A 27,945-nucleotide genomic window follows, 5' to 3' on the forward strand; every position below is an offset into this window, starting at 1 on the left:
TTAATGTTGGTTTTCTTTGAAAAAATGCATAATTGAAAGATCTTGCAATGTAAAAGAAAGAAATATCAAGCTTAGAAAGCTGCCAATTAAGGAAAGTATGACTTTAAGGAAGATGTGATGATTCTGGTTTTCTGGTCTTGTTTTGATAAAATGGTCCACAGAATCGGCAAATGAGAACTTCTTTGGATAATAACCTAGCTGGTTATGTGCCTTGTCTATTCGGAATGTGTGAGTCACGGCAATGTTCTGCACCTATGAGGCAAAAGAACCAACAGTCAAAGAGCTGCATACATTCCAAATCTTGAACAAAACTCTGTTATGTGAATGGTAGCACAACAGAATATGAAAGAAAAGCAAATTCTTAAAAATAACTTTGGGCCAAACTGTACTCTCCCATGGACATACCTTACATTTGCCTTCAAATTGTCCTCGCAAATGGAGGGTCTTGGGAGTCTACAGAGAAGGCAGAGGCTGCTATCTTCCAGCCTTTTGGACATCTATACAGGGTTCTCAGACCCGCTCCAGCAGCATCTCTGCTGGAGCTGCTATGCTGTTGGGCAGGCACCCTACATCCATCCATCTATTGTACTTCAATGGCCCCACATTACCATAATATCTGAGTGCTCACAATCTTTAGAATATTTACCTGAGGGGAGTACAGAGAACTGAGGAAAGACTAATGACCAGATTTTTAAAGGTATTTAGGCACCTAAAGATGCAGATAGTCACCTAGTGGGATTTTCAGAAGTGCCTTGGCACCTGGATGCTTTTGAAAATCCCAATAGATGCCTATCTGAATCTTTAGGTGCCTAAATACCTTCAAAATCTGACTCTAAACTGGCTTGCCCAAAGTCACACAGGAAGTCTGTGGAAGAGCATGGAAATGAACATGTATCTCCCAAGCTCCAGGCAAGTGCTCTGTCCACTGAGTCATCCTTCCTTGTGACTGTGTCACTCCCATCTTTTGAAGAGGTGTAAGGGGGCAGTTGCTGAGAAACTGAAAATGTAAGCAGCATTATGGTAGGCTTGGGATGCCCTAATGGAGATCTCTTGCCTCTGAAGGGAAGTGGGTCCTCCCACTCTTGGTCCGCACTCCAGATCCAAACCATGCAGTCCCAACCTTGTACTTAATCCATTGAGAAGATGGATTGGAAGACAATGATGGCATGGGGGTGGTGCTTCTTGGCACCACACATCTCCCTAAGTCAGATCAGAAGACCTTCCTCTTGCAGAAATAGTGAAGATGATCTTCCCTATAGCAATTTTTAGCTACTGACACAAAGTGAAATAATTACTTGTCATTTACCAAGAGATTATTGAGATTTGTTTCTTTTTTGTTGCAAATTATTTAGCAATGTTTAATTACTGGTGCAGACTAAAACCATTGCTTCTTATCCGCTTGTGTTTTCTAAAAATAACTTAACCATTAAATTTTCTTGGGAATTATTAAATAACATAAATAGTACAAGTGTGTTTAAATGGACAGAAATTATATAACAAATATACCATATGGCCCAAATTGTGGCTGGCATTTATTTTTGCTATGAAAACTGCAGGTTAAAGATGGAGCACGGATGGGGAGTTTTATTCTTTGACTTGAATGAATTCTTTGTGAGCTCACTGCAACATTGTGCCTCCAGTATTAATATAACATGCTTTCTGAACATTTTAATTAGATATTTTATAAAGATACATATTTTACCTCATTTCTGGTCAGCAAAGGTGTAAATTCAATAACTGGTTTCAATGCCAAGTGCAGATATTCCATTGCTGTGGCTGTGAAACAGAAAGTTAATATTTGAGAGAGAAGAATAGTAAACCACTAAGCTATTGTAATTCTAGTATAGCTGTTCATGTAGGTAATGTTAAAGAAAATGTAAATTGCTAAAGAATTGTGGACAAAATAATTGAAGTCAGTAGCACTACTTGCTTCAGTAAGATTGGTTGGATTTGTACCATAAAGTAGGGGCCTACTTGGGCTACTTGTATGAATAAAGGGTTTGCATGATTGGATGTAGGTCTGGTAGACTAATTAAATAACTACAAGATTCTGGGAAACATAGTGATAACAAGCCATTGTAGGTTGGATTCTGCATTTGTTTCACACCCAAGATTCTCATAGATGTCAGAGGGAGTTTGGGATGCACAAGATGCAGAATTCAGCATTGCAAGGAAAACATCTAGGGCTGTCAAGCGATTAAAAAATTAATTGTGATTAATCACACGATTAAAAATTAATTGCAATTAATCATGCAGTTAAACAATAATATAATAATTTTATATACCTAATTTTGGATGTTTTCCACATTTTCAAATATATTGATTTCAGTGACAACACAGAATACAAAGTGTACAGTGCTCACTTTATATTTTTTATTATAAATATTTGCACTGTAAAAATAAAAGAAATAGTATTTTTCAATTCAGTTAATACAAGTACTGTAGTGCAATCTCTTTATCATGAAAGTTGAACTTACAAATGTAGAATTATGTACAAAAAATAACTGCATTCAAAAATAAATGTAAAACTTTAGAGCCTACAAGTCTACTCAGTCCTACTTCTTGTTCAGCCCATCGCTCAAACAAGTTTGTTTACATTTGCAGGAGATAATGCTGCCTGCTTCTTGTTTACAAAGTCACCTGAAAGTGAGAACAAGCGTTCACATAGCACTGTTGTAGCCTGCGTTGCAAGGTATTTACGTGCCAACTATGCTAAACATTTGTATGTCCCTTCATGCTTCAACCACCATTCCAGGGGACAAGCGTCCATGCTGATAATGATCCAAAGCAGTGCAGACCAACGCATGTTCATTTTCATCATCTGAGTCAGATGTCACCAGCAGAAGGTTGATTTTCTTTTTTGGTGGTTTGGCTTCTGCAGTTTCTGCATCAGAGTGTTGCTCTTTTAAGACTTTTGAAAGCATGCTCCACACCTCGTCCTTCTCAGATTTTGGAAGGCAGTTCAGATTCTTAAATCTTGGGTCAAATACTGTAGCTATCTTTAGAAATCTCAAATTGGTACCTGCTTTGCGTTTTGTCAAATCTGCAGCTAAAGTGTTCTTAAAACAAACAGCATGCTGCATCATCATCCGAGATTGCTACCATATGAAATATATGGCAGAATGCGGGTAAAACACAGAGCAGGAGACATACAATTCTCTCCAAAGGAATTCAGTCACAAATTTAATTAACGCATTATTTTTGTAAATGAGCATCATCAGCATGGAAGCATGTCCTCTGGAATGGTGGCCAAAGTATGAAGGGGCATACGAATGTTTAGCATATCTGGCACATAAATACTTCGCAAGGCCGGCTACAAAAGTGCCATGCGAACGTCTATTCTCACTTTCAGGTGACATTGTAAATAAGAAGTGGGTACCATTATCTCCTATAAATGTAAACAAACTTGTTTCTCTTAGCGATTGGCTGTACAAGAAGTAGGACTGAGTGGACTTTTAGGCTCTAAAGTTTTACTTTGTTTTGTTTTTGAGTGCAGTTATGTAACAAAAAAAATCTGCATTTGTAAGTTGTGCTTTCATGATAAAGAGATTGCACTATGATATTTGTATGAGGTGAATTGAAAAATACTATTTCTTTTATTATTTTTACAGTGCAAATATTTGAAATAAAAATAATATAAAGTGAGCACTGTACACTTTGTATTCTGTGTTGTAATTTAAATCAATATATTTGAAAATGTAGAATAACATCCAAAATATTTAATAAATTTCAATCGGTATTCTGTTGTTTAACAGGGTGATTAAAACTGCGATTAATCGTGGTGAATTTTTTTAATCACGATTAATTTTTTTGAGTTAATTGCGTGAGCTGACTCTGATTAATCAACAGCCCTAAAAACATCAGTTTCAGAATATACGAGTCCAAAGTTTTTTACCTGTAATTTTTTACATTCATGTTGTGAACTTCACCTCTATTCAGGGAGCCTGCACAGGGCTCATAGAACCCTTAATTGCCACTTAAGCCCTATTGAGATTTTAGGTGAGAGTTAAATGATGGATAAATCTTGTGTTGGCTCTTTTCATACGAGTGAATTTCACCAGTATGTGTCAGATAAACCAAATTGTCACAAAGCTAGTGAACTTTTGGAATTGCACAATTTAAAACTGTTCGATCTTGCTTTTTGCAAAAGTGTCATGGAAATAAAAACTCAGAGACAAAGTAAAAAAGCATAATAAACCAGTGCATGGCATTCAGATATTTTGGATATGGGGGCAGGATTGACAGACAGATAAATAAAAATATTTTACCTGCTACGTAAACGAAGCAAGTAGGAATACGTATCCATGGTGGACTGCAACCTAATTTTTCAAACTGAAAGGGATTAAAAATAGTGAATAACAAAAAAGAAACTAATACATGTACGGATATCAGTGCAGAAAAGTGTATATGGAAATATTTATAGATAAAATATAAACCTGAATGTTCTTTTTCAAATCAGTTCACTGTTGTTGTTAATGTTATTATTTTACCATTTTTCTTCTCAAAAAGACTCCAAACATAATTACATAAGAAATGTGGGAAATTACATTTATCTGAAATAGCAGCGTATGTGAGAAAAATGCATTTTGTGTTCTTTGATCCTAATCCCACAGTCATGATGCACTGATCTCTCATTTTACAGTGTTAAAATGTTATGGTTTTTAGCAAATCATTAACAGTAAAGTGATTAATGGAAAAATTATTTGTATTACAGAATAACAGCCTGAGCCTACATTCTTTGTGAACCCCAAACTTCCACTGGTGTCCATAGGAAGGAAGGATCAGGCACTAATCTGATAAAATATACCAACAAGGTAGCTTTCGCTTATGCCAGTACACATTGTCCTGGCTTCAATTAGTTCTTAAGGCTAACATTTGGAAAGATGCTCTTGAACCTGAGATGAGCATGCAAAATCCCCAACATGTACACAAAAGTTGAACTTGTGTACATACAAAGGAATATATGCATGCAATTCCCTGATTTATGCATCCATATTTGCATGTACAGTTTTCAAAATGTGGGCCTACAGTTTTTCTACATTCATTGTATTGTATTTGAAATAAATATATGTATTGTACATACTAGTGGAGTTATCCATTCAAAAAGGTTGACATTCTTGCCATCATTTATGTAGTATGCCTGACCACTCTGTTAAAGAGAGAGAGAAAAGACAGGTTAGTAACATGATACTGTGCGTGGAGTGACATTTTTTCATTGTCTCTTTAAATATCTGTACTGATTTTATAACTAATATAGCAACATAAATAAAAGTATATACAGATCAACAGGTTACCCAAATTCTGTTTCAATTAACTATTCTGTATACAGTACAAACTGATTGCCATGACAATGATTGTTTTATTTTGGTTAATAACACCAGCTTCACTGTAAACTTGCTTATTACAAGTTTATTGCTGTTAAAATGCTATTTTACTGTGATTCCCAAACACAATGAAATTGATTCTAAATTGACACTTTAATAATGTGTGCCTTCTTGGAACACACAGGAAATATTAGGGTTATATTCTGCTCTTAATTACACTGGTGAGATCCCATTGAAGGCCAAGTGACCCGTTCTTGTGGAAGTAAAGTTTGGCCTATTACCTTTTTCCTGTTAACAACTTCACATATAAAATCCATAACATTAATATATGCTTTGATAGTCTTACCAATGTACTTTTATTTTTTAATTAATTATTTTAAACAGGGTAAACATTTGTGCTAACAAGGAAGAAAAGACATGCAACAATATTTTTTTTAAATATATGCACTTGTATTGAGTGTGCAGAGCTGGTAGTTTGCATGTGCAAATATATAGGCAAGAGCCGGCAGCAGCACGTATAGTTAAGGTTGTCTAAGACTTTCTTTCCATAATTAAACACATAGGTCCTGCCTCTGCAAACTGATCTGCACGGATTGTGATATTAGCTGAGAGTGCTAGTTTCACAACAACCATTGGCAGCTACCTGGGGAGGAAGGGACTGTCTCAAACCACCTTCCCCACCCTCAATCCCACTCCTATAATGGCCTCTGTGTATAGTGAGGATCGGGGTAAAACAGCCCCAACTCCATTCTCTAATTGTGTATTACTCCTTTGCTCCTGTTGGAGAAATAATAATAAAGATAATTTGGGGAGAGTATTTTCCTACTGGTGGACTGAGTCTTTCACTATGTAGTGCACTCAGTGTTCACTAGTGCCACCAAAGTAGCTGGTACTTCATGGCAATAGAGCTGGGCAACGGCCATGCACAGGATGACCATGATGTGAGCGTTAAGAGCTTAACAGAACATGGTTCTGTTCTGATTATAACTATTTTCATTTTAAACTTGTATCAAACTAGATAGGGTAGGGGTGGGCAAACTTTTTGGCCCAAGGGCCACATCAGGGTGGCAAAACGGTATGGAGGGCCAGGTAGGAAAGGCTGTGCCTCAACAAACAGCCTGGCCCCTGCCCCATCCGCCCCCTCCCACTTCCTGCCCCCTGACTGCCCCCCTCAGAACCCCTGACCCATCCACCCCCCCCCCACTCCTTGTCCCCTGACCGCCCCCTCCTGGGACCCCCATCCCTAACTGCCCCCCAGGACTCCACCCCCTATCCAACCCCCCCTGCTCCCTGTCCCCCCCGTCCCGGGACCCCACCCCCTATCCAACCCCCCCTGCTCCCTGTCTTGCCACTCCGCTCCCCAAACCTCCGCCCCATCCAACGGCCCCCTGTCCCCTGACTGCTCCCCAGGCCCTCCTGCCCCTTATCCAACCCTCCCTCCCCCCGCCCCCTTACCATGCTGCTCAGAGTGGCAGGACAGGCCTATTGGAAAGCCTGGGAGGTGGGTGGGCGAAAGCTGCGCTGCCCGCACGGCGGCGTAACTGCAGGGGACGGGGGACAGCGGGGGAGGGGACGGGGGTGAGACTCCCCGGCCGGGAGCTCAGGGGCCGGGCAGGACGGGCCGTAGTTTGCCCACCTCTGCGATAGGGAGTTGCAGTTTTTTTTCTTTTTACTTACAGCTATATAGTTCCTCTCAGAGGTAAGAGCCACGGCAGCCAGGATATGAGCTTTTACAAGATTCTGTACATGAACCCAGTTCATTTTGGTAGAAGGGTCCCCAAACTTGAAGCGAAACAGCCCCTTCTGAATATTAACCTGAAAAAACATACAAACAGGAAATCCCTGCAGGATGTGGCTTAATTTTGCACATAAAAGGATTACATCAAACAGAGCCCAGTTCTTCTCCCACTGAAGTCAATGGGAATTTTACCACCGACTTCCATGCCTCCAGGATTAGACCCTTAATCAAAAATGAAAAATGTTGCTATTTACTGAGGGGATGTATGACTCAATTACTGTGCTTGAGACTTCTAGTCTAGATTGTCTTTTTGTCATTTATTAGAACAGAAATCGAATCAAATACTGTTCGATTTTAAAGATTTTAAAAATAGATCTGGATAATTTAATAACATGTTAATAAACAAAACTAAAAGTAATCAAATATCATGCTCCAGAAAGTAAGCCAATCACTTAAAACAGTCAGGAGGGAACATCCTCATCCCCACCTACAATGTTAGACAATTTGCTAGGTGTATTATTGTGAGAAAGAGGGAAACTTTCTTCAGAAGCATTAATAGCCTCTAGGAAAGTTATTGGACTAGGATTAGTAGTCTGAATGAAAATGGGAAATTATAGAATCATAGAAGTGTAAGACTGGAAGGAACCTCGAAAGGTCATTGAGTCCAGTCCCCTGTACTCAAGGCAGGACTAAGTATTATCTAGGCAATCCCTGATAGGTGTTTGTCTAACCTGCTCTTAAAAATTTCCAATGACAGAGATTCCACAACCTCCTGAGGTAATTTATTCCAATGCTTAACCACCCTGACAGGAAATTTTCCCTAAAGTCCAACCTAAACCTCTTTGCTGCAATTTAAGCCCACTGCTTCTTGTCCTATTCTCAGGTTAATGAGAACAATTTTTCTCCCTCATCCTTGTAACAACGTATCATGTACTTGAAAACTGTTATCATGTCCCCCTCAGCCTTCTCTTCTCCAGACTAAACAAACACAGTTTTTTCAATCTTTTCTCATAGGTCAGGTTTTCTAGACCTTTAATAATTTTTGTTGCTCTCCTCTGGACTTTCTCCAATTTGTCCACATCTTTCCTGAAATGTGGCACCTAGAACCGGACACAGCACTCCAGCTGAGGGCTTATCAGAGCGGACTAGAGCAGAAGAATTATTTCTCATATTTATGCTAATGAAACTCTCATGTCTAGAAGATACTACTGTGTTTCTATTATTTGTCTTTTGTTAAGGAACATCACCAATTTAGGGCCAATTACTGCTCTCTGATTCTCCAGTTGAAGTTATTGGTATTGGGACATTTGTGAATGTATTTTAGCACAGTGTTATAGGTACATAATCCTATCTCATTGTGTTGCAAGAACTCATTTTGATGCAAGTATTGTATCTTGTTCTGAAGGATGTCGCTTTTTTAAGACCCAAATGGATCTTCTTTTATACAAACCTACTGCTATCTCACTTTAATTATTGTGAATTATTTATATTGTAAATGCTAAATCATTCAGTTGAATCTACTGAGAATTATATAGGCTAAAGAAATTAACCCCACATTGTTTAAAGTGTTCTCTGCTCTCTTGTGGCCTTGTGCCACATTAAAGTGAGGAAAGGTCATGTGTATTTCATGCTGCACATTTGACAGTATGTCTTCTATTATTTTCTGTAGGTTTCAGGTGTGTGCGTGCTATATGTAGGAAAGGGGCCACTTGCATAGTAGCTGTTACATGAATCTATAAATGGTCTCACATCAGTGCATTATTTAAACATATGCTATTTTCTCTAGCATTCTTATGTAAATTACATATGGTTTTGTTCCATGTATATCCAAAAGGAACATCAGATTTGCCACCTGCTTTACTCTCCTAAGTGAAATACTAGAAAATAAGTTTCTTTTGCTAAAGTTCTGTTTTTTTTAAATTGGCTTCATGCATATCTATAAGTATTCCCCTGGACAGTACAACTGAAATCCCTTAAACTACAAATGGAAAACAGCTGGTGACAGGCCTGATATTTGAGGAGGCATTCAGTGACACTCCCCATGCCCACATGCCCTTGACAGTTCCTTTATGTCAGTCCCCAGGCTCCTTTTAAGTCCTGGAACTGCTAGCAGCCTTCCATTGCACCCTATGATCCTTGGCCCCCTGCCGCTCTGCTATACACAAAGTGGCTCCCTCTGGCTTCTGGATGTCATGGAGATATCACAGGCCCTGTTAGAGGTAGCAATTTTGAGCTGGGAAAGGCAGTTACAGATGTCACAGGGGGAGGGCACTTAAAACGTGAGAGCTTTAGCAGGGAGAAGGAGTGGGGGAGTGAGGGAGCTTGTGGGTCAATGAAAGTAAGGAGATTTAGGATTCAGCAGGAGGACGGGGAAAGGAGGTTTGAGAGTCAGTGAAGGGAGACTAAAGTGGAGCTTGGGAGCAGTGGGACATGGAGAGGAGAATGAGAGGGTTTAGAGGGCAGTGAAGAGTTTTAGGAAGGAAGAGTGAGGATGTCTGGGGGAGTAAGAAGTTTGATAACAATGAGAAGTGGAAGTAGGTGGGGATTGTGAGAGAAGACAGAAAGGGGATTTAGGGAATAACGAGGGAACAGAGGATATGCAACAGAGTGAAGGGAAGGAGTATCTGAGGAAGTTTGGGAATAATGTTTGGGAATGAGGGGATTTTGTAGCAGTGAAGGAAAGGAGGAGTAAATATTTTTGGGTGCAAATGGAAGGAAAGTGAGGTAATTTGGGAAATAGTGAAAGGGAGGAAGGATGCGCTTGTGGCTAATACACTGGAGTGGGACTAAGGAGATCTGGGGTTTATTCCCTTTATGTCCTAGGGCAAGTAACTTATATCTCTCTGTGCCTTAATTTCCCATATGCAAAATGTGAACAAATACTTCTTTACCTCATAGGATTTTGTGGCAATAAATCCATAAGTATTTGGGAGGCACTAAGATACTCTGGGGCCAAATAAGTACTAGTATATGTAGTAAATAGACAGCAGATTGAGGGGAAAGAGTGAGGAGGTCTTCGGAGCAGCGGAGGGAGTCTTGGGGGAACTGAGGAGGAGGTTTTGCAGAAATGAGTCGGAGTTGGGAAAGTGTTATGGGGCAGTGACAAGGAAAGGAGTGTAAGGCACGTTAAGGACAAATGAGGGGAGAGTGTGAGGAGATGTGGGAAGCAGTGAGGAGGTTTGCAGATCAGTGAAGAGGATTGAGGATTGTGAGGAGAGAATTTCCAGAAATGAAAGATAGGAGAAGATTGAAAGGGAGAGAGAGAAATTTGGGGTACTTTTAAGACCAACAGAGAGGGTGGGTTGGTTGGAGAACGTGAGGAAGGACAGAGTTGGGGGACAAGCAGAGAGAGAATGAGGGGTTTTGGAGGTAGTTAGGGGGAAAGTGTGGAAGTTTGGGATCACTGAGGAGAGAGTGAAGGGGTTTTAGGCAGAAGGAAGAATTGGAGGGAAGGATTGGAGAAGAACACAGAAAAGAAAAATGAGGAAAGGGAAAGGTGGGAAAGGGAAGGGATAAGTGAACTTGGGGGAAGGAGGGAAACAGAGGAGTCAGCTGAAAGGAAAAATGGTGAAAAATAAGAAACATATGAAAGAATCAGAAAAGAGTCTTGAAGACAAAGGAGAGCTGCAGGAAAAGCTGTAGATAAAATAAACTGAAAATTTAAAAATTATTTAACAGAATGAAGGAAAACAGAGGTTGAAAAAGACATAAAAGAAAAAAAATATATACACCAAGACACACTACAGAGAAAATGGGGAAAAAAGGAAGAACAAAATGAAGAAGCCATAGTAAGTTTATATATATATAATTATATAATATTATATATAAAATTTAAGTAGAAAATGTTGTAATTAAATAAATGATATACACTACCCCATTCCATCATTTATGTCAAATATGTGGCATATACAAATAGTATGTAATAGGATGGTGTCACAAAAATGTTTTATTACCATAATTTTGGGATGGTTATATTACTCATGAGTAATCAATCCACAAGTGATTTATGTAGATCACCTCACATGAGTATCGATAAAACTATTTTACTACAACACACCAGCATGTGTATTTTATATGCCACGTATTTTACAGAAAAATTACTTTATGGATATCTTGTACATTTTATTGGAATGATTTGTTTTATCTCTCCTTCTCTGAAGTCAAGTTCCTTAGTTCGCATGAGACCAGCTGTACAGGAATAACTTTCTCACCCCAGTAGGTTATCCCCCCATGTCACGGTTGAGGCAGAATGGAAGGGCAGCATGGGGAAGATTGCATTGCCCATGTTTACCAGTCCTGTGGCCAAACACTTGACTTCCTTTTCTAAATCTATCAATCATGCATCACGCCTGAACCCTGCATCTTAGCACAACCCTCCCCTGCTCCTATGAAAAATACAGATGTTATTTATTCAGAGCCCTACATAACTTTAAAGAGTAATCTGCACTCAAAACAAGTGACTTGTCATCATGCACACTCTGTCTTCTTAACACTGCACTAAGCCAACCACCTAAAATAAAGCAAGGAAAAAAAAAAAGGAACCCTGGGCACCTCTGCTTGCCCTTTTGCAACCTACTGAATTAGAAAGTATTTCAAACTCCTTTGCCTGCTTCATTGGATAATGAAAGTCATTAATGGTTGATGCTGGAAATAAGATATTTTGCTGTATTATCTTTTATTAATATTTTAAAAACTTTTGAGTATAAGTTGCACAATGAAGTCTGAAATATCATATATGGATCTGAATCCATACAGTACAAGCGCTAAACTATTTCAAATCAGTGCTGAGTTTACATTTGCTTGCGATGAAGAATGACTTTATTGTCTATTTTTGTATCTACTGTATATTCTTTAAAGATATATTTTCTCTTTAAAGCATGTGCTATTTTATTAATTGTAATGTCTTGAAAAACTAAGAGCAGATTGTAGCTGTTACCAAACAACTAGCCAATTAATCTATGACATTAATTATAACAAATGCTATTGTATATTAATGAAAATTTATACTGATAAAGTAAAATAAATACTGCTACTCGTGGCAGATGTCTTTGCTCTCCTGGTCCGTAGATGCCTGGTGAACGAAGAACACATGTACGGAGCTTATCACCTCCTAGGATATATGATAAAATGTGATTCTCAAATGACTTGCATATCACTACATTACAGGTACTTTTCTTAGGCTATGAATACCCAAATGTATATAAAATGAGGGCCGAAAGCTGTAGTCACTCCATGTGCAGAACTTACTTTGAAGTAAATGATTTTCATCTTCCTTTAAAAAAGGAAATTAAATTAGTACTTGTGAAAGGTGCTGGCTTGATAGCCCCCCCAAAGTTTATTTCTTTATCCACAAAACATTCACAACACAGACAGTAGCAATATAAAAATTCACCAAACTGCCTTGCCAATGTGCTTCAAACTCTGATTTGGAGGGATCCCCTCTAGCAGTTATTGGGTATTTCAATCCCTTGTCCATATAGTCTTTGATCTCTGCATTAAGATAGCCAAAAAGAATGCCAATTGTGACAATATTTTTTGTGATGTGAACTAGTATCAAATAAAAATTGGAATAAATTCACTAAACTAATTTTACATAGACTATGAACCGCGGTCAGGAAACATTGGCTTTCAGGCACGGGAGATATGAGCTGGATTTGAACCATTAATTTATAGATGAAAGGCTTTGAATACTTGGCCCAATCCTGCTTCCATTGAAGTTGATGGAAAAACTATCATCGACTTTAATAGGCGCGAGATTGGGCCCATCTCCCTATTTTCCCACAGTACATTGGTGATCTAGTTCATCATATCAGAATAATTAAATTCTTAATACACTATCACAAGACTTTGATGAAGTGCAGTACCTAATCTTGATATAGCATTAAATCCAAGTTTCATGTTTGAAATGTTTAACTGTATTTAAAAGTGACTGAACCATCTTAGGTTATGTCTACAACTGCACTTTTGTCGTTAAAACTTTTGTCGCTCAGAGGTGTGAAAAAAACACACCCCTGAACGACAAAAGTTTTAACGACGAAAAGTGCCGGTGTGGACAGTGCTTCATCAGCGGGAGAGGCTCTCCCGTCAGTGAAGCTACTGTCTCTTGTTGGGGGTGGTTTTATTTTGTCACTGGGAGAGCTTTCTCCCAGCGAGAGCGAGGCTCTACTGCTTACCTTACAATGGCAAGGCTGCAGTGGCACAGCCGCATCGTTGTAAGGTGCGCAGTGTAGATATTGCCCATATCTCCTAAATAGCTATATAATACATACGACACAGAATAAGTTTTAGAGAGACAAGGTGGGTGAGGTAGTATCCTTTACTGGACCAACAGAAGTTTGCTTTCTTATTAAAGACAATGATCCCATATAAAACAGAAGTTGGTCCAGTAAAAGATATTACCTCACCCACCTTGTCTCTCTAATAGCCTGGGACCAACATGGCTACAATAACACTGCAGAGAGTAAGTTTTGTGATTTATTTCTCATACAGGTGTGAAATTATAGGCTAATCTTAAGAATATGAATTATTATTGTAAAGAGCTATCAATGAAAGATGAAAGAAACAAGACATAACACATAACATAACTTCTTTTATATGTGAAATCATCCTCCTGGGATGAAATTAACATTCATAGCATTATATTAGCCACTTGCAGTACTTTGCAAGTATCAGATGAAAGAAGTCCTTTCTGGAAATTGTCCACAGCCCAATTTAACTGTGTCACCTGGTCACATGGTATCATGTTGCAGTTTACGTTGATTTGTATTGAACTGGCAGTTATAGTATCTCACAGGTGAGCTCAAGTGTTCAAGTGTATAACTGACTCCCTCAACATGGAAAACTCTGGGAAGCCCTAATAAATAATTCCAGGCTAAAGTATGAAATGCCTTCTGAAAAGTTTAATTTAGAACTGTAGAGAACTAATGTTTTAATCAGCATTCATATTTACTTATGTTATACAACACTTTCAATATGATTAACTTAAACAAGGTTTATTTTTTAACTCTTCTATCCCTTTAAAGAAATACATAAACTTCAATGCTGGCATTCAAAAGTAAGTTTTGTATTATATATGTTGTAGAAGTTGTAAACGTAAAATTATTTTTAGGGAAAATGTTTTAATTTTCTGGTATTGTGCTTTCTAGTATCTTTCTATAAATCTGTGTGTATAAGAACATAAAACATAAGAACGGCCATACAGGGTTAGACCAAAAGTACAGTATCCTGTCTTCTGATAGCAGCCAATGCCACATGTCCCAGAGGGAACAAACAGAACAGGAAATCATCAAGTCATCCACCACCTGTTACCCATTCCTAGCCTCTGCCAAACAGAAGCTAGGGACATCATCCCTGCCCATCCTGGCTAATAGCCATTGATGGACCAAATTCTCCATGAATTTATCTAGTTCTTTTTTGAACCCTGTCTACTATCCTGGTCTTCACAACATCCTCTGGCAAAGAGTTCCACAGGTTGACTGTACATTGTGTGAAGAAATACTTCCTTTTGTTTGTTTTAAATCTGCTGCCTATTAATTTCATTTGGTGACCCCTAGTTCTTGTGTTATGAGAAGGAGTAAATAACACTTCCTCATTAACTTTCTTCACACCAGTCATGATTTTATAGACCTCTATCATATCCCCCCTTAGTGGTCTCTTTTCCAAGCTGAAAAGTCCCAATCTTATTAATGTCTCCTTATACGGAAGCTGTTCCATACCCCTAATCATTTTTGTTGCCCTTTTCCAAACCTTTTCCAATTCCAAGATATCTTTTTTCAGATGGGGTGACACATCTGCACTCAGTATTCAAGTTGTATGCGTACCATAGATTTATATAGCGTAATATGGTATTTTCTGTCTTATGATCTATTCCTTTCTTAATGATTCCCAACATTCTGTTAGCTTTTTTGACTGCTGCTGCACATTGAGTGGATATTTTCAGAGAACTATCCACAATGATCTTGTCAGCTTGAGGAAAACACAAATATACATGTCAGTTAGATATGACATCAGGAGAAGTAATAAATCCCATTATGTTGTTAACGGCTGAAGTGAATTACTGTTAATTGAAAAGTACCTGCTACTGGAGTTCCATTAGCTGCTAGTACCATTTGATCAGCAATTGATTTGGTCTTGGAATAATGGTCAATATGCTAAAAAGAAAGAGCAAATATTATGGTTTTGTTTAATTACATCAATATACTCTGTAAATGACAAAAATAAACTTCTGTCAAACTGGTTTCTTGTCATCAGCTCTGTAACAGCCTCTCAAAATTAAGAAGTTGTGGGGGTACTAATTTCGGGTAAAATGCCTACATTATTGTTTTGTAAGTGAGGCAGACAGGGTTGCCAAAATGAATCTGGATTTCCAGTTGACTGTAGTCCATTTGAAGAAATATTTTAAATCTTATAACAATGTAAAATATTTTTATAATAGTGTTACTCAGATTTTAATTGCTTAATATTTTAAAATTTGAATGTGTTTCTGTAGTAGTAGAAAAAACACTCAAAATATTTATGCTTTTTATTGTATGAGTTAATGATTAGGTGAGAATTCTTGTGTTTGCTTTTCTTGTAGTGTGAACTTTTTACTTCCCCCACCCAGTTATTCAGAATAACATTATTTAAAACTATTTTGTCCGCCTATCTATAGTGTATGAATCATAGTTGTAGCTAGGCACTGCATTATATCAACAGAAGTATTTTAATGGAAAGAGAAGATAGAAAAAATAAAAATTTACATGAACTGACAATGTTCGCTTTCTTATTAAAGACAATGATCCCATAATAAAAAGTGCAGTTTTTCCATTTCAGCATTGAGTTTGAAAACAGATAATAATATTTGACCAGAGAGAAAACAGATAACAGGTATATAAATAAAAATAATGAATATAAAGACTCAGATAGACCCTAATCCATACCAGGGGACCTTTATTTCCTTGTTGAGCTGTATTAACTACAATGGGACTCTTCATGAGCATAAGGACCCTAATGGATTCCTTTCCACAATCAGGGCCTTGATGGCCGGCAAAGTATATACTAACAGTTACTTAAAATAATTATGTATTGTGTCTAAAATGGTGTCTATATACAATTTTAAAAAACTGAAGATTTTTCTTTTTTCTTATCCTTTTGCATCCATTATTGTTCAGAAATAACAGAGCAGAGCAATAAAATAGGGAAAACATGGAACAAATAGTATAGGCAAAATACCTTTTCTAGTGGAAAATATGGCACAGTTTCCTCATCGCCATCTTCAATGGGATTCCCTCCAAACACCACATTCACTGTACTAGTATATATCAGTCTGGGGATGTTCTGTTGTTTGCAGACTGCAGTGATACACAAAATAAATTATTTCAAGAGAGATTGGAATAAGAAAATAAATAACCTAGAACATAAGAGTGGCCATATTGGGTCAGGCCAAAGGTGCATCTAGCCCAGTATCCTGTCTTCAGATATTGGCCAATGCCAGGTGCTTCAGAGGGAATGAACAGAACAGGTAACCTACACGAACAGGAAATGAGCCTGTTCTAAAACAACAGTTACATATATTATAAGAGTAATCTTTCCATTTTAGGATTGTTTGGGAATTTATAATAATATCTTACATTTATATAACTCTATGCATCTCAAATGATCCCAAGTTCTTTATAATTTGGCATCACATTCTGACTGAGTATCCTGTAATTGAACATTATGGTTTTGTAGAGGGCTAGAACTCTTCTGTTAGGAGAGGGGATTGGGCCCCAGTCAACAATGGTAGAAGCAGCAGAACTACTCTAATGGCAGCTGTATATTCACAAGCTAGTAGGATGATAGCAGGAAGAACTGCTCTTAAAATTATGAAAAGAGTTAATTCCTTCCAAGTAAATGAATTCTAATTCTTGTGTCAGGCTAAACATGCTAATGAAATACTACAGCCAGGTTGCAATCAAGGGGTAGAACTGTTCCTCTTTGTTTCTGGCTTTCCTACAAACCTGTGGAGACACAATGTTCCGTAAGTCCTCCATGGCTGGAGAGGGTGTTGAGGAGCAGAGTTTAGGGATCCAGGGGCATGATTTCCATATTTGAGCAGATATGCCCTTGACCGTGGCCCCAAATACTAACCTCCACTCAGCTCTTGAGAAGAATAATCTGAGGGGAGAGGAACAAGCTGTACAAGGGTTCACAGGCAGGCAGAATATGGGTGCAAACCGGTCATGTTTTTGCAGCATAAATGTCATTATATTTTGGGAATAAAGAAGAGAGATACAGAAGCTGAGCCACAATGTATGCAATACAATTTGAAAAGCCATATCTGGAAATGAGAGAATCTGAAAATTGTTTATCATAATTTTCCTGAGATTGTTGGTAAAAGACTAAAATTTAAGAAAAACAAACATGAGTTTGGGTAAGGCGTTTGCAGGTACAAAGTAAAATAAAAGGGAAGGTTTCCCTTATGTGGATATCTGTAGTCTTAATCGGGTAAAGTGATAATAAAAGTAATCCTGGCACTCACAGAGCACCTTCTATGTGATAATATAAATGGCTTTTTCATACATTAAATAATTGTTTTAAATCTCACAACACCCATATGAAGGAGAGAGGTATTATTATATCAATTTTACTGATAAGAAGTAGAGAGATTAATAGTGTCATCCTGATGTGAGGGGATGCTGGTGGCTTTGTGCAGAGGGTGCAAGAGGTGGGGAATAGGCATCTCTGAAATGGTCCCAGCTTTGCCCAAGTGAGGGGGTTTGGGATGATCTAGGGTTGGGGCTAGTGATCATGTTTAGTGTTGTGCATATGTAAGAAATTGCAGAGTAATTATGTTTGTGAGAAAAAGAAAAGATAAAGTAACTAGAAAGCTGGGAAAGAGCAGTTTGAACTGACACTAAACCTGTACTGATGGGGGAGGAGAGTTAACATGGAAATGAGAGACTAATACATATGTATAAAAAAAGATAACAAAAAGTTATAAATAAGTTTATGTAAAAAGGGAGGTTGAAGCTGTGTTCTCTGGTGCTGGAGGCAACTGTGATGACATCACCCTGATGAGCTACCTACTTGTGAGTAATTGACCATTACTTGCTGTGGGTTTTGCCTTAATAAAAATTTGTTAGATCCATCTGCTGAGTAAATGAATCTCAGTCCAACAGTACATGGATCCTCTGTTAATTTAATTCTGTGAAAGAGATTTGCATGACAACATGGCAAGGGAAACATAGGGTCCAGTGGCCCCTATGGAGCAGCCTACTCTGAAGCTTGGGTGGGAAGAATATAGATTCCTCCTGCTTGCCCCGGCACAGTTCTCCAGCACCCTGTGTGGCTGTTTGGCTTTAGTGTCTTGGCCAAGTTTACACAGAAAGTCTTGAGCAGAGTCAGATACAGAACCCAGGTGTGCTGTCTTAGTACTGTGTAAAACAAACGACATTTTCCATATAAAATATATACTAAGAAATAGTTTAACTATGCCAAATAGCTTTTACTAAATGGTATATTAGCTTGCCATACCAATACACAAAGAGACATCAAGATACATACCTTCAATTATGAGTTTTGTCCCACCAACATTTATAGATTCAATCTTTTCTTTTTGTAGCTAGAAAAAGAGAGATTGTACAGTATCTGAATAATCTCACACTTTACATTCAGTCCTAGAACTGGTCAGGGATTTTCAGGGCAACATTTTTTTTTTTCAAAAAATGTCAATTTTTAAAACAAAAATTGTTTCTGGGAATTGGTTTGCATCCTGTTTTGATGTTTTTGAAACAAAAAGCTTGGTTTTTTCTGTTCAAAATGACTTTTCATTTAAAAATGTAACGTGTCCTAAAACAAGCATACAGAAAGGAGGATTTTAAATATACATGTTACAATAGCAATTCAATGGTCAGTCCTCTGTATTCAGAGGTATCTATTCAATGAATTTGTGCTGTACAGTGACAAAATAATTAAACTATAATGTCTAGGAAAGATGATTATGTTGCTGTTTTAACTAAAGCGTTGGGGAGTATTTTATTTTATTTAAGAAGGTTTGGGTTTTTAACATTATTATTTTAGCCCTCAATTTCTTTCTAAGGATCATACATCAGGGACAAGTTTTCTTAGCTTTGACAACATTCTACCTACTAATTGTGGACAATTGAGCATTTAAATACAGCAGCTAATTCAGGTTTCAGTCTTCCCAGTCAACTTAGCAGTATATTATTTCTGGTTTTTAATAGGTATATTTGTATTTATAAATGTAAGTTCAGAGATTGTGGGGAAGACTTAACTATGGTTATGATATGCACTCAATGAGTTTTGGCCATAAATAGTTAAGCCTCACAACAAAATTGTGAGGTAGGTAAGTATCATTATCCCTCTTGAAGTGACTTGCCCAAAGTCACACCTTGAGCCAGTGGCAATGCTGTGAACCCTACTCTCCTGTCTCCCAGTGCAGTGCTAACCCCTAAATAGCACTTCACTGACACTTCCTAGCTGAAAGTCCTTGGTTGCTCCCAGGTTGTTTTTGGAGCCTCAGATAGTGAAGACACTTCCCCATCCACAGTACAAGAACGCTAAAAGAACAGTTTTCACTATAACTAGAGCTGCAGTTTGTACACAGCAACACACTGAATCAACTTGAGAATTTCATTCTACAACACTTTCGTATAAGCAGGATTTCAGTATAGCTGAGTTTGTGTGCTCTAGTCTTCTCTTTCTGGGAAAGACTGTGAACACCAGAAGGCTGTGGCAAGACAACTCTGGTGCCATCTAGAGTCATTAGACTGCTACAGGCACCCACTTGGCCCCACAGCATGCCAACATTTTTATGGCTGACTTAGAATATCGCTTCCTCAGCTCTCGTCCCCTAATGCCCCTACTCTACTTGCGCTACATTGATGATATCTTCATCATCTGGACCCATGGAAAAGAAGCCCTTGAGGAATTCCACCATCATTTCAACAATTTCCATTCCACCATCAACCTCAGCCTGGACCAGTCCACACGAGAGATCCACTTCCTGGACACTACGGTGCTAATAAACGATGGTCACATAAACACCACCCTATACCAGAAACCTACTGACCACTATTCCTACCTACATGCCTCCAGCTTTCATCCAGACCGCACCACACGATCCATGGTCTACAGCCAAGCTCTACGATACAACTGCATTTGCTCCAACCCCTCAGACAGAGACAAACACCTACAAGATCTCTATCAAGCATTCTTACAACTACAATACCCACCTGCTGAAGTGAAAAAACAGACTGACAGAGCCAGAAGAGTACCCAGAAGTCACCTACTACAGGAAAGGCTCAACAAAGAAAGTAACAGAACGCTACTAGCCGACACCTTTAGCCCCCAACTAAAACCTCTCCAGCGCATCATCTACAACCTATCCTGAAGGACAATCCCTCACTCTGACAGCTCTTGGGAGACAGGCCAGTCCTCGCTTACAGACAGTCCCCCAACCTGAAGCAAATATTTACCAGCAACCACACACCACACAACAAAAACACTAACCCAAGAACCTATCCTTGCAACAAAGCCTGTTGCCAACTCTGTCCACATATCTATTCAAGGGACACCATCATAGGACCTAATCACATCAGCAACATTATCAGAGGCTTGTTCACCTGCACATCTACCAATGTGATATATGCCATTATGTGCCAGCAATGCCCCTCTGCCATGTACATTGGCCAAACCAGACAGTCTCTACACAAAAGAATAAATGGACACAAATCAGACGTCAAGAATGATAACATTCAAAAACCAGTCGGAGAACACTTCAACCTCCCTGGACACTCAATTACAGACCTAAAAGTCACAATTATTCAACAAAAAAACTTCAAACACAGACTCCAATGAGAAACTGCAGAACTGGAATTAATTTGCAAACTGGACACCATTAACTTAGGCTTGAATAAAAACTGGGAGTGGATGAGTCATTACACAAACTAAAAACTATTTCCCCGTGCTAATTTTCCCCCTACTGTTACTCACACCTTTTTATCAACTGTTTGAAATGGGCCATCCTGATTATCACTACAAAAGTTTTTTTTCTCCTGCTGATAATAGCCCACCTCAGTCGATTAGTCATGTTAGAATTGGTATGGCAATCCCCATTTTTTCATGTTCTCTCTATATGTATATCTTCCTACTGTAGTTTCCACTGCATGCATCTGATGAAGTGGGCTTTAGCCCATGAAAGCTTATGCTCAAATAAATTTGTTATTCTCTAAGGTGCCACAAGTACTCCTCGTTCTTTTTGCTGATACAGACTAACACGGCTACCACTCTGAAACCTAGATTTCTTTGATTCCCTTCAATCATTTAGCTTGAATGCCTCTGGGTGGCACTGGTCATGTAGGTTGATTATCTCGTAGGGAACGGAAAACAATCAGAGGTCCATGCTGATTATCTCGTAGGGAATGGAAAACAATAGAGGTCCATTCTTTTAGCTTTGACAATAGCCTTTTATACTGTTAAACATGAAGTTTTGTTAACTCATTTTAAGACATTAACTGGGAAGGATAGTAGTGTTCCTGACTGGATTAATTCTGACCTGTCTGGAAGGTTGCAAAGGGAAGTATTGTACAATTTATGCTAATTATGTGGGGTTCTTCAAAGCTCAGTTTTATTAGTCTTTGTTTTCAGTGATTATAAGAAAGAGAGTGTGTGTGTGTGATCGGGGGAGGGGGGAATCACAATGCAGTTTGAGTTGCAGTGTTAACAGTTTGCAGATAACACTGCTCTGTGTCTTGTTTTCATCAGTATTGGACTTGGGGTGATAACTATGATTTCCCAGTAGCTGCCGGAGACTGGGATATGGACGAGAATAAGCTGGATAAATTCAATCTTGATAAGATGGAACTGATAATAGTGATTTGGTTGATGGAACTGATAATAGTGATTTGGTTGAAGGATTTTGAGGTTATCACAGGGCTGATTCCTGCACCCTTTATTGAGGAGATTTCTTCAATTTTTGTTCAAGATTTGCAATGCAGAGGTGCCCTCAGATTCCTGTTTGCTCTTTGGAACTCAGGCGACCAGGAGCACCTACTCCCATCCGCGCTCAGCTGGGTGTTTGTGACCTTTTTTAGGACCTTGATACAGTGATTTACAGTCATCAGATTGAATTACTACAGTGCACTCTACAATGAGCCCGTCCTTGAAGACTATTCAGAAGTTACAGCTAAGGCAGAATGTGAATTCCCACCTGTGAGTTGGTATTAGCAAATGGGACTTATTACATCTGTTATTTAACAGATTCCTGAGCTTCCTAATCATAGAATCATAGAATATCAGGGTTGGAAGGGACCTCAGGAGGTCATCTAGTCCAACCCCCTGCTCATGTTAGTCCTGGGGGACTAACATGAAGGGGAAGGGAGTCCAGGAGAGCTGGCTGTATTTCAAGGAATCCCTGTTGAGGTTACAGGGACAAACCATCCCGATGAGTCGAAAGAATAGTAAATATGGCAGGCGACCAGCTTGGCTTAATGGTGAAATCCTAGCGGATCTTAAACATAAAAAAGAAGCTTAGAAGAAGTGGAAGGTTGGACATATGACCAGGGAAGAGTATAAAAATATTGCTCGGGCATGTAGGAAAGATATCAGGAGGGCCAAATCGCACCTGGAGCTGCAGCTAGCAAGAGATGTCAAGAGTAACAAGAAGGGTTTCTTCAGGTATGTTGGCAACAAGAAGAAAGCCAAGGAAAGTGTGGGCCCCTTACTGAATGAGGGAGGCAACCTAGTGACAGAGGATGTGGAAAAAGCTAATGTACTCAATGCTTTTTTTGCCTCTGTTTTCACTAACAAGGTCAGCTCCCAGACTGCTGCGCTGGGCATCACAAAATGGGGAAGAGATGGCCAGCCCTCTGTGGAGATAGAGGTGGTTAGGGACTATTTAGAAAAGCTGGACGTGCACAAGTCCATGGGGCCGGACGAGTTGCATCCGAGAGTGCTGAAGGAATTGGCGGCTGTGATTGCAGAGCCCTTGGCCATTATCTTTGAAAACTCGTGGCGAACGGGGGAAGTCCCGGATGACTGGAAAAAGGCTAATGTAGTGCCAATCTTTAAAAAAGGGAAGAAGGAGGATCCTGGGAACTACAGGCCAGTCAGCCTCACCTCAGTCCCTGGAAAAATCATGGAGCAGGTCCTCAAAGAATCAATCCTGAAGCACTTACATGAGAGGAAAGTGATCAGGAACAGTCAGCATGGATTCACCAAGGGAAGGTCATGCCTAATCTAATCTAATCTAATCGCCTTTTATGATGAGATTACTGGTTCTGTGGATGAAGGGAAAGCAGTGGATGTATTGTTTCTTGACTTTAGCAAAGCTTTTGACACGGTCTCCCACAGTATTCTTGTCAGCAAGTTAAGGAAGTATGGGCTGGATGAATGCACTATAAGGTGGGTAGAAAGCTGGCTAGATTGTCGGGCTCAACGGGTAGTGATCAATGGCTCCATATCTAGTTGGCAGCCGGTGTCAAGTGGAGTGCCCCAGGGGTCGGTCCTGGGGCCGGTTTTGTTCAATATCTTCATAAATGATCTGGAGGATGGTGTGGATTGCACTCTCAGCAAATTTGCGGATGATACTAAACTGGGAGGAGTGGTAGATACGCTGGAGGGGAGGGATAGGATACAGAAGGACCTAGACAAATTGGAGGATTGGGCCAAAAGAAATCTGATGAGGTTCAATAAGGATAAGTGCAGGGTCCTGCACTTAGGATGGAAGAATCCAATGCACGGCTACAGACTAGGGACCGAATGGCTAGGCAGCAGTTCTGTGGAAAAGGACCTAGGGGTGACAGTGGACGAGAAGCTGGATATGAGTCAGCAGTGTGCCCTTGTTGCCAAGAAGGCCAATGGCATTTTGGGATGTATAAGTAGGGGCATAGCGAGCAGATCGAGGGACGTGATCGTTCCCCTCTATTCGACATTGGTGAGGCCTCATCTGGAGTACTGTGTCCAGTTTTGGGCCCCACACTACAGGAAGGATGTGGATAAATTGGAGAGAGTCCAGCGAAGGGCAACAAAAATGATTAGGGGTCTAGAGCACATGACTTATGAGGAGAGGCTGAGGGAGCTGGGATTGTTTAGTCTGCAGAAGAGAAGAATGAGGGGGGATTTGATAGCTGCTTTCAACTACCTGAAAGGGGGTTCCAAAGAGGATGGCTCTAGACTGTTCTCAATGGTAGCAGATGACAGAACGAGGAGTAATGGTCTCAAGTTGCAATGGGGGAGGTTTAGATTGGATATTAGGAAAAACTTTTTCACTAAGAGGGTGGTGAAACACTGGAATGCGTTACCTAGGGAGGTGGTAGAATCTCCTTCCTTAGAGGTTTTTAAGGTCAGGCTTGACAAAGCCCTGGCTGGGATGATTTAACTGGGAATTGGTCCTGCTTCGAGCAGGGGGTTGGACTAGATGACCTTCTGCGGTCCCTTCCAACCCTGATATTCTATGATTCTATGATTCAAAGCAGGACCAATCACTACACAGTAAACAATCACAGTAATCACTACACAGTAAACAATTCAAAGCTTTGGTTTAGATCAATACAGTTCCATATTTTTGGGCTTAGGCTATCTCTCTTTGTGTTATCTACCATGACAGTTAGGATCAGCTGAGACATGCTTTAAATAGGATGGAGCTTGTGGGAGGTTATTCTTGGGGGAGGTGCTTGAATCTGGAATCTGTAGCCTCTGCAAGTCTGAGAGAATCTGAGTTTTTTGGTGTTTTGGGGACAATACAAGGACCTTCTCTTCACGCAGGCATCTGCCTGATGTGGTAGGTAGACAAGGTATGAATAATGTGGAATAAAAAAGGAGTAAGAGGTAGATTGTTTATCTGTGGAGATTATTATTTTTCTAGCATGATAGAAGATCATTTATTTGTAAATCATCATAAGTTTTAGTAACATCAGGTATATGTCCTGAGATCTACAGAAGAGAGCATTTTATAAGTTTAAAAAATAATTCCAATAATCAGTAAATTTACTCTTTAAATGTACATTGGTGGAACTATTTTTCTGATGCAGATGGTATTGAATATATATAATTATTTGCATTGATATTTGATTCTTACTTGTATTTGGGTAAACTAAAATATAATTTGTTTCTTGATCTTGTACAGCACAGGTGCAGATTGTTGCACAGGTAAATGCAAGGTTAAATATAATGCACAGAACAGGGAGTACAGAGCCATCCAATCCCAAATAAATGTCAAGTTACTCTGCCTAATAGTTGCAGTAGAAACCAAACTGGGAAGTGTGATGCTAAGCACTTAATTTCCATGCTGAGGATCACATATAAGCCATATCTCTTCAGAAATGCTTGTTCTCTCCCCACCCTCCATGTTTTTTAACCTGTGCTCTTGATAGTAAGGAAGAAGATATGCAGAAGCTTTGACACTATCACTTATTGTGGACAGCTAAGCCTAGTGCCTAACTTACTTGTACCCATGCACAGCAACAGTTCTCTCTTGTGGTAGGGCACAATTAAGTGTGTGCTCTGGGCTGTGTACCATATAAGGATTTGCAGGATCAAGGCCTCAGAGTAGTTTACAGACCACTGGTTATTAGTACAGGGTGGGGAAAGGTGTGGAATTGATTATTATAGGAGAAGGCAACAGTAGGAAATTACACTCAAATGTTTACTCAGTTTTTCATTGAAAGTTATCAATCTGAGATGAAGCATGCAAAGAAGTTTTGAAGTCTTACGCTTTTGAGCAACACTGGATTAATGCCATTTTATACAATGGATGAAATCTCTTTTTATCACCCACAGCTCAAATTTTCATCACTCGAAGTTAGAAAAGTTATATGTGTTAACTATCACGGTAAATAAAACTTTAAGTGATTGATAGAGGCTGGATAAGGTAACTGATATGATAATCTGTTCATAAATAACTGGCAATTTACAAAAAGAGAAACATTTAAAGAAATACTCTTTAAATAGCTCTTTAAAACTATGATGTTCTATTGATTGTATTCTTGAGCCTGTGAGTTCTTAAACCTGTGCACAGCAGGCAGTGAGAGAGGTGGCTGTGCTTCAGCTCAAGTTTGTATGAAAGCTACAGATGGACATGAGTATGTTTAAGCATGAGACAATCCTCTGCACTGAGCAGACATTAATGTAAGCATCTTGCACACAGGATAAGACAAGAGGTGTGTGTTGGGGGTGGTGAATTGGTGTATCTGAGAAGAAGATGGACTTAAGTAAAAAGACTGGTTATTGAGTGACCTGAGTGCTGGGATAGGAATTTGCTCTTTTCATCGGAGTGCTCAGAAATCTGAAATATAGTGCTAAGATAACCACCAGTCTCACATGCTAACTTAACGTTGATTCTAAAAGGATTCAGACAGAAAGACACACGAGATAATTGTACTCACTTGCTCTAGTCCTGACATTCCATATGCAGCTGCATGAAACACACAGTCAGCCCCTTCACAAACTGCAAATAGGACATCATAATCCCTCACATCAGCCTGCAATATATATGGAAAGATATTTTGAATTTGATCACAAACCTACAGTTTAGAGTTTACCATGAAGCTGTTAGCACCCATAAAATGCATGCATGAAATTGTGCATACACTTGTTGTGATAAATAAAGGGGGAGGGGATAACTCCCTTTGTTGGACACCCAGCCAGCCAGTTAGCTGTAAAATCCCTCTTGGGGGTAGCTGACAAAAGCATCAGGGGTTAGCACAGAGGAGATTCACAATCCAAAATAAAAAATAAACCTGATAGCGTCTAACTAAACATTCCCTATCGAAATTATTTCTTCTAGGTATGGAAGATACTTTTTCATACCTGGTTCAAACCTTACACAGCATTCCTGCTTACAGCATTGCTGCTCTGTGTCCCTGCATCCCAGAGAACAACAGACAAAGGGAAAGTTTCTTTTCCCATTTTAAAAAGTTCTAACGTTCCCATTGTCTCTTTTTGTCAGGTGCCCACTTTTTTTTCTTTACCTGGGGGACTTTTTAACCCTTTACAGGTAAAGCAAGTAAAGAACAGCTATCAAGAGGTATTTTACAGCTAACTGGCTGGCTGGGTGTCCTTCGAAGGGAGCTACATCCCCACCCCCTTTATTTATCACACTTGTGGAAGCCAGGGGCTGAAAATCAGGCCCATTTTAATACTTTGTAATGATATTATAACAACTTTCTTCCCAGGAGAGCAATACACTTCACAAAAATTAATTCCTTTAGCTTTAGAACACCCCTGTGAAATAGGGAAATATTATCATACAAATTTTACAGATTTTTAAATCAAGGCACAGATAGGTAAAGTACTTGCTCAAAGTCACAAGGAGAATTATTTGCAGAGTCAGGAATAGAACCCAGAAATTCCTTGTTCTAGGCAACAGACTTCATTGCTTTCTCACTGTAAGTACAGTAGTTCACATATATTTTACAGTCTATTGTTTAAAGTGCTATGGAAGTTGGGGAGGAGTCTGACTTTTAAAAAGGTATTTGACATTATTTATGATTGTTCTGGGTTCTGTGAAACCTGTGCTGCTGAGGCACTACATAAAAATCAAACAGATTAACTTAATTTGATTGTTGTGAACATGTATTTTTATCCTACCTGGATAAACACTACTCCATTAGGAATTTCCCAAATGGGCTCTTGTGTATCTAACAAAACAACCGAGGCTCCTAATTTGGCAAGAGCACACCCCAGATTATATCCAAAATAGCCTCCACCTCCTGTCACCACTGTGTTCATGCTTCTTTTACTCAGTGCTCCAGCATGTCGGTTCAGATTACAGTCAGATGTTTGGCTCCAGGGGGGCACTACCCCATTAGATATATGTTTTGGGTCACGTCTACAACATGAGATACGATTTTCTACCACCAGACACACAAAACATTTTTTTTCCCATGTTGAAAATTGCTCCAT

General features: G+C 39.2%; 1 protein-coding gene across 1 annotated transcript; it reads right to left on the reverse strand.

Moving 5' to 3' along the window:
- On the reverse strand, positions 1-27,945 carry SDR42E2 (short chain dehydrogenase/reductase family 42E, member 2). Its single transcript, XM_027823077.3, has 11 exons — positions 27,631-27,945; positions 26,427-26,522; positions 18,586-18,643; positions 16,273-16,391; positions 15,137-15,212; positions 12,090-12,172; positions 7,002-7,139; positions 5,084-5,149; positions 4,269-4,332; positions 1,703-1,776; positions 1-252 (listed from the first exon to the last, which is right to left on the reverse strand). Exons 1-11 carry the CDS (start codon positions 27,943-27,945, stop codon positions 1-3), a joined length of 1,341 nt encoding a protein of 446 aa, XP_027678878.2.

The sequence above is a fragment of the Chelonia mydas genome, chromosome 10, assembly GCF_015237465.2.
Source record: "Chelonia mydas isolate rCheMyd1 chromosome 10, rCheMyd1.pri.v2, whole genome shotgun sequence".
In the NCBI taxonomy this organism is placed as follows: Eukaryota; Metazoa; Chordata; order Testudines; family Cheloniidae; genus Chelonia; species Chelonia mydas.

What these genes read in the sequence shown, in the direction of transcription:
- SDR42E2 (XM_027823077.3), bottom strand. Translation starts at nt 27,945, where the DNA reads ATGGAGCAATTTTCAACATGGGAAAAAAAATGTTTTGTGTGTCTGGTG. An exon ending in CTGAGAGGAACTATATAGCT is followed by an intron (nt 5,150 to 7,001) that starts GTAAGTAAAAAG and finishes TCTCTTTAACAG; the next exon opens with AGTGGTCAGGCATACTACAT. An exon ending in TTGCTTCGTTTACGTAGCAG is followed by an intron (nt 1,777 to 4,268) that starts GTAAAATATTTT and finishes TCTGTTTCACAG; the next exon opens with CCACAGCAATGGAATATCTG.